An 8,003-nucleotide genomic window follows, 5' to 3' on the forward strand; every position below is an offset into this window, starting at 1 on the left:
TGGCACAACCAACTGGTTCCTTTTGCTGCTCCTCCCTCCCCCAGTCTGAGCTCTGCCATAGAGTAAACTGCAAGAGGATCCTCAAAGTCCTATTCAGGTACTTACCTGCTTGCATTCAAAAAATACATTTAATGATCTATTAATGAATACAGTGCTCCATTAATTTGTGTTTTATATCTGCCTGGAGTTCTACATTAACTTTCTAACCTAAAATGACAGCTTGTATCAGAACATTTGCAATGGTAAATACAATTTTCCTTTCCATCATTTTTAATGCATGACTGAGTTTCACTTCCTACACACAAGGCACAAGCAATAGGTTTATACTTCATCTTCGAGCAATCACGGCCCTCATATTAGGATTCATTACTGTACAATATAAAGGCACCCCCAGAGGGACCCAGACAAAAAAGTGGGGTCGGAAAAAAGAGAGACCTACTCATCACAGATCGGAATGCTACTGCAAAAAAGTCTCAGACGCTCTTAAGGATCTTTTTGGCTTTAGTATTGGCCTCCTTTATTCGATCTTCATTCACTACAACCTGTAAGGAAGAAGACAAGTTTTTGCACTGGAGATGCTGGAGTTCTTGCACTTTTTAAAGCAAGTCTGTTATTTGTGGGTCTTGATCATAGCTTCGTAGAGCATATTAAAACAATGTACAAAAATGTAATTCCTGTAGCTAATGCCAACTTTTTCAAGTACAAGTAAAAAATCAGGGAATTTGGTGCCTGCTATTTAGATTTCCAACTTTATAGCCTAGAGCTGCATAAAGTTCAGAATAGTGACAATTAAATTGGTCCTTGTAGGTACATTACATTATAGGGGATGGATAATCAAACCCTGTAATTTCCTGCACACTCTGTGACTACGTAAAATCCACAGTTGACCTTACATACTCATGAAACCTCCTCCCTGAGTCAACTAGTAAAGCACCCCTCCATTTGGGTTATGTTTAGTTAGGGGGTTAATTTATAAAAATTCTGCCTGGTCAATAGCCGGGTGGATGCTGTTCGTACGGCACTAGCACCACTAGATGGTGCTGAAGCGTATAGGAAGTTCCTACACTTTTACAAATTATTTTGGTTAGCCTAAGGGTGTAAGGGTTAAAAATTATTTTATGATAACCATATTTTTTAGAAGAGTGCATAACATTTTAACATTGGTCCCTCACTTCCAGACAGCAGGGAAAGGGGAGTGTCCGCCAACCGAGCTCGTCCACGCCTTGATACACACACTCGCACATTGAAAGAATCCATCCGCAAAATGCGTGTGCAAGCTGCAATAAAGTGGCCGTATTGTTTGTTTCAGTGTGGGAATATTTTTTATATTGTTACTATTTCTATTCTGAATTGACACAGAAAGTTATTTCACCCAAAACTACTATGCCTAATCAATAACAGGAAATCTAATCACATTTCCTCTTTCATTTCTGAGAGGAAATAAAAAAAAAATGAAAAGAACCATTAAAGTGCGTGTCTGGGTTAAATGTAAAATAAAGAAACATTTGCAGATACATGCACATTTCCTCAAGTTAAAGACCCTGCAAGTACAGAAAAGTATTGTTTATTAATGGCAGAAATGCACTCAGCTCCTAATTCCTATTGTGAGCTGACAGCACACAGCATTTTTGTGGACTGAGTGGTGTCAGCCCTGTCCATTTGTTACATGTAAGCTACTCAAACCATAAAGACTTTATCACATCTACCCTTGAACCTCCTCAACGTCTCTTACTAACCTTCTCCATGATTTTGTCAACTTGTTTGTTCTGAGTGTCGATCTCATTCCCAACATCCAGAGCCATGCTACGGAGATTGCCTAGAATGCTCCCAACTTGATTTAAATTTTCCTCCATTTCATCTTCACGAGGATCTTTCGTTATTCTGCAGGAAAAGGTAATCAGCATTGTGAGACTGGTGCAGTGTAAAGGTGGCCATACACTCTACAACCATCGCAAGACTTTAGTCTTGCGATGGTTGTACAGGGATTAAAAAAACGTACGATCTGCCTATCTTGGACAGGCAGATCGCACTCTCGATCATCGCAAGCCCACCCCCCCGAGGGGCGGGCTTCCGATGACCGCAATGCTGAACGGGCAGTGTGCGCGTGCGCACACCGGCCCGCTCGGCATTTGTCTTCCGAGCACCGTTCTAACCAGCCAAGAATCGTACGATTCCCGGCTGGTTTTCGAACATGCTGGTTCGACAGAAGACGTGCGACCGTACAGTAGAAACGGTCGCACGTCTCCGTTCACACTGCTCGATTATCGTACGAAAAACCGATCGCATACGATTATCGTACGATAATCGTGCAGTGTATGGGCACCTTAAGAGAGCATCCCTGAGACATGGCATGCAGAACAGGTGAGACAAGGCATGGTCTTGATGAATTAAAGGTGTCAAAGCCTTGATGATAGTGATGATAGTTCTGTATACTAGCTGGGTGCTTAGCCCCTCAACTGATTAATTGAAACCTTTAAAGGACATGTCCCCAGGAAGTAGAGAACTCCAGCTTATTACGTGACTGTTTCTATCGGGTTATTGATGGTGATGGAACATGGGATGAGGCTAAAAAAAAGAAAGTAGAACCTTCAATTCATTGAAATTAGCTGGGTTTCCTTGAGCTGCTTTGTTTGGATGTTTTTACCTTCTGATGTAACGCCCACTCATCCTCATGCGTTCTCTTTCATCAGTAACATGAGAAGGTTGACTGGAGACCACTTCATCATTGGATTTACCCCACACTTTTCTGTACGTGGAGCTGTTCATCAGTCTAAGATTATAAGTGAACCAAAAACAAGACAGAAGCATAGAAGGGAAACAGCAAAAGAAAAAGGACAGGGATGGAAGAGAGAATGAAGGGTTATCAAAAAGAGCACAATGTAAAGCTTAACTCTACTTAAAACAAAGTTAATTTAAGTTAAGCATGGTTCCTGTCAACCTAAACCATGTCTGCCTTCTTGTATTGAAATTCTTGTAGTAAGACATTCCCACCCGAATTCCCAGTAACCACACAAATGATGTGGGGAGGTCTCTTCAATGCGGACACAGACCGCTGGAAAGTCTAATTCTTTATGGAAGAAACAACAAGTTCCCACTTGGCTACACATCAGAGATCGGCTAAGAAACCATATGATCAAATGAATATTCTTCAAACAAAACTGGCAAAAAGTATAAAAAGTCAATTTATTTCGTGAAAATAAATATATCCATTGTTTACCAAATGTGCACACATATGCCCCCCTCCCCAACATGAACAAAACCCCTCCCTATAAAAACACAACGCATGTTAGACTAGGTGGGTTCCTGGTGTGGGCCTATATAGAAAAAAGTTTTGGTTGAAGTTTCACTTTAAAAATATGCACAGGATAAAGGAGTTTCAAAGTCATATGATAAAATTGCCTGTGTCACACATAAAGTGCATGCGCACTGCCTGTGATGTCCATAGCAACTTGTCTACCTGCCATTCTCTAATGGAAGCTTGCCAATGGAAGATGAAAAATGACTGGTTGCTGCAGCCAACACACGTTTCCTTTAAACATTTTTTATTTGGTGGCCAATCATCTCAAGACCATATCATAGAGGAGGAAGATAATGAAGAGGAAGGAGTGGGGGTCACAAGCAAGGTAAGCCAGAACCACCCTCTGCTAAGCCTTGGAGTTGCCGAGATCCAGATATTTCACCTTTGGGGTACATGTTTTATTAGGAGCAGACTAGAATGATACAGAGATCCAAACCACGTAGCCTAATTCTGTATGGTGATACATTTATTTTAATTATGTCAGCACCTCGGTGATTAACTGAACATTTTTATTTGAATGAAGATATTTAATGACAGACTAAGTTCTATTTAATCATTCATGAATGAATACATTCCTAACAATAGTTCAACCTTTCTAGTGAAGAATAAAAGTTTGCAAAATTATGTGGGGAGGAATATAACTAAGTGGAAATAACCTGGAAACAAATTGCTAGTAGGTAGTGTGATTTTGTATGACAGGTACTTCTTAATTAAACATGTGTCACATGCATCATCTAATTCGACCACCTTTTGGGACTGCCCAGCACCGCCCGCTTACCTGCCTGCTGACTAGCAATTGATGACGTTGATGGGTGAGCTCTGGCTGATCCTGACATGCAGTAGGCTCAAATACCCGTACATGGGGACGTACAGAACCACAGTGCCTCTCTCCTGCCACGCTACTGTATTGCTCTGAGAATGGGTGATGCTGCAACAGCTGACAACAGGGGCAGCTTCACACCCTGCACCCACCAGCCCCCCAAAATCTGTGACAAATGTTCTTTTGCTTGTAACAATTAAATCATTTGAATCTTAAGCGTTTTCATATTTGACACACATGGGTAATTGTTTGTTGCTTTTCGATCTGTAATACATTTCTGTTTGAATTGTGGTGGGACAGGACGTCATAGTGCAGTCATAGTGGTGGTACCTGGTCTCTCTAGTTTGTACTTCACTATATAAGTCTGTATCTCATGTTGTACAACTGTACCACTACTGTGCACGGATATAATGCCGTATGGAGTGCAGGTGATCTACTACACAGTGGCGTCACAAGTGGGGGTTCGGCACGCACCTGGTGACACCGTCAGAGGGGGTGACTGACATTCATTTTGATGTCACCCCCTGTGAAAAGTCAGGCACTCGTTCATGGATCGAGAGCCCAACAGCTGCACAAGAGAGGAGGGGACCCAGGGGCATACCTTCTCCCGCCGGATGAATGTCCCCTCCCCTCTCTGCAGCCATCCACCAAGATGGCCGCCAGCATTTAAGCACGCGTGACAATGTCCCAGTGGCCGATCCCGGGTGACTTCCAGCCAGGGGACACCTCTGCTACTATAACACCTTACAGGAAGTTATCACCATACCCTACCCCCTGCATATTGCAGTAATAGCTGTCAGATTTTTTTATTGACACTTGGGACACACTAGTGATGTTGGGGCAAGCTAGTTAAACTACAGCACTGCAGCAGGGACACAGGCATGATGTGATGACATGCTGAAGTTAGGGTCAGCTGGGTGATGATTTTATGAATGGATGGTGGAGTGAGTAAGTATAAATACTCTTCTTTTGCAGATTGTGATTATTTTTTAATCAGCAACAGGTTCACTTTAAACTCAATCACGACTGAATCCCTAAAACCTTTCCATAAGGCTTGGTTCACCCCTATGTGTTTTACAGCGCTTTGCTACCCGCTATAAAACGCTCAAAATGTGAAAACCAATAATTGCCTATGGGCATGGTTCCCACCTGGGCGTATTTCAGCGGTAACAAAGCGGTAACCCCGAGCCACACTCGGGAATAAAGCGTACAGGGCTTACCTTGTCCGCGATCCCCGCTGTATCCTCCGGTGGCTGCTGACTTCCGGGTTCCGTCCCTTGCGAGCGGCCACGTCGCAGGGGGGGCGGAGCCGGCGGGAAGTTTGAAAGTGAAAATTTTTTTTTGAAAAATAAAAAATCATACCGCCAGTGAAACGCGCTGAAAAACCAGCAGAAAAAATACGCCCAGGTGTGAACCCAGCCTTACTGGGACTATGTCACACCTTCATGACCAGAGCACATGTTGGCATTTTGCAGAGTTTAGAGTCAACTCTTGATTCTTTGTAATCGATGTAAGCTCAATTCACAAAGCTAACAAACCAGGAGAAGGATTTTTTTTTTTTTAAAGTGACAGTTATTTTTAGCTGTGTCCAATTGGATTTGAAAATCACAATCACATCGCTAAAATATAGATTCTTATTCTTGGATTGAAGCTTTGTAAACTGAGAATTATGTGTATTAACACTCAGATTAGTATTTATTTTTCTGGGACGGATTAGTCTTTTGGGCGCACACTCGGTGAGTAGTCTTCCACATGTTAAAGCTGCTGGGGCCATAAAATGATTGTTTTTTTTCCAAATAAAGTTTTTCTGAAATCACGTTGGGGTTATGATGTGCGGTCAGTTGGGATGTGATAATAATGCTTAGTGATGCTCACAAGTCAGAACACACCCATGGTAAGTCCTGAATACAAACACCCACCTGTCACAAGAGCAGAGTCCACAACATTTCCCCATATCAGTCAGGTTCTTCTCCGCTTCCCTCATATCCTGATTAATCTGCTCCAGACCTTTATCAACCCGTTCTAGCTGCTCTGAAATTATGTAAGAGAGGAAATATAAGACTGAGAGATAGATAGATACTAAGATAGATAGATAGATAGATAGATAGATAGATAGATAGATAGATAGATAGATAGATAGATAGATAGATAGATAGATAGATAGATAGATAGATAGATAGATAGATAGACTAAAGATGGATGGATACTAGATATAGACAGATATGCAGGGTTGTCATTGCTGACCTCCTTATAAGAATATCACTTTCCTTGCTGTCTCTGCTTTCAGTCCTTTTGAGTCACTGACCTGGTTCAATCAGGCCGATTACAAAATCTTATTGAACTTTATGTTTCTAGTCTGTGCTCTTGCTCCTGGCCATGTCATGTATTGAAACCATTAGATCAGTATGACAGCCAGGCAACTAACTTTTTCAGAAGAAGAGATCAGCAATAGGAGGCTCTGTAATAGTTCACTATAGGATCCCTTTAATTGTCACTAGGGCTGCAACAACTAATCGACATGATCGATTATAATGGATTATTGAAAAAGTTGTCAACTTTTTCAATCATCGATTAATCGGCCATTATATCTGATTAACCGATTAATCGAACTTAATAATCGCCTAACTAATCGATTTTGAAAATAATTGTTAGCTGCAGCTCTAATTGTCACTCCATGAAGGTCGTCCCCTTGAAGCTTTCATCCTTGTATGTATTAGAAAAGGAACCTACCATGTTCATTTTTAGAAATTAAAATATTTTGTTGTGCAGCAGACAGAATCTAATCATTGAAAGACAGCCTGAAAAGAAATGTGAGCTATACTAGGTGTGAAAATAGTAACATAGTACATAAGACTGACAAAGACGAAAGTGGATCAAGTTCAGCTTATCCTAATGCTAACGCTGACCCCACCAATGGCAGTCAAATTATTTATCTGAATGAATCCTTCCACCAACAAAGCATAATAATTTGAGGTTGAGTTGCCATTTCTAGTAAAAAAGAGTGGCATCTAAGAATCATTAGTAATATCGGCCATACCTTGTGCTTCAAAGTCTGACCTCTGCTTGAATAAAAATCCCTGTTTATCCTGGTGGTAAATTGCGGATGTCTCTTTGTCACTCACACAGTTCTAGGGATGAGAAGCTTACTAGAACAATCCAAAAATCATTATAACAAATTATTTCTATATAACACATGAGCTTAGGGGGACGAAGCAGTTTCCAACAGAAATCCCAATAGGATGACAAAGAAGCAAGCCAAGCTATGCATTCTGTATACTCCTCATGCACTTTAGGTATACAGACCAAATATGATATAACTTCCATTGATAGACACAGATGTTATTGCAGATTCAACCTAAATCATCCAACACTACACAGAAACCCCGGTGACCAAAATCAACATCTAATTGCTGATGTTCCTATAGAAATACTTCCGCCATTCTAAACTGCAGTACTGACAACACACCACAAGGTGGCAGCTATGCACTCACATGTGAAGCAGAGGAGAGATGCAACAGTGTATCTTTACATAACTGCATACTGACCTTAAAAATACCTAAAAAAAAATCTGTTATTGAATAAATAAATACATGAATACATAAGTAAATACATGCATACGTACATAAATATGTATATACTGTATTTATGTGTGTATATATATATATATATAAGCTATGCACTCACATGTGAAGCAGAGGAGAGATGCAACAGTGTATCTTTACATAACTGCATACTGACCTTAAAAATACCTAAAAAAAAATCTGTTATTGAATAAATAAATACATGAATACATAAGTAAATACATGCATACGTACATAAATATGTATATACTGTATTTATGTGTGTATATATATATATATATATATATATATATATATATGCATG

At 40.5% G+C, this 8,003-nt stretch overlaps 1 protein-coding gene across 2 annotated transcripts in view; it reads right to left on the reverse strand.

Annotated features, from left to right (window-relative positions):
• Nucleotides 1-226: 226 nt before the first annotated feature.
• The window catches only part of LOC108804980 (synaptosomal-associated protein 25-like), a 27,289-nt gene continuing 19,512 nt past the window's right edge, over nucleotides 227-8,003 (reverse strand). For both annotated transcript variants that reach the window (XM_018576919.1, XM_018576920.1), the window contains 4 exons: nucleotides 6,038-6,149; nucleotides 2,645-2,770; nucleotides 1,737-1,881; nucleotides 227-542 (listed from right to left, as the gene is read on the reverse strand). In XM_018576919.1, coding sequence (XP_018432421.1) covers nucleotides 474-542; nucleotides 1,737-1,881; nucleotides 2,645-2,770; nucleotides 6,038-6,149 — 452 coding nt within the window. In that variant the 3' untranslated portion in view covers nucleotides 227-473. The remainder of the gene's footprint in view (nucleotides 543-1,736; nucleotides 1,882-2,644; nucleotides 2,771-6,037; nucleotides 6,150-8,003) is intronic.

Source organism: Nanorana parkeri, unplaced genomic scaffold, assembly GCF_000935625.1.
Source record: "Nanorana parkeri isolate BGI_ZX_2015 unplaced genomic scaffold, ASM93562v1 scaffold80, whole genome shotgun sequence".
NCBI classification, from domain to species: domain Eukaryota; kingdom Metazoa; phylum Chordata; class Amphibia; order Anura; family Dicroglossidae; genus Nanorana; species Nanorana parkeri.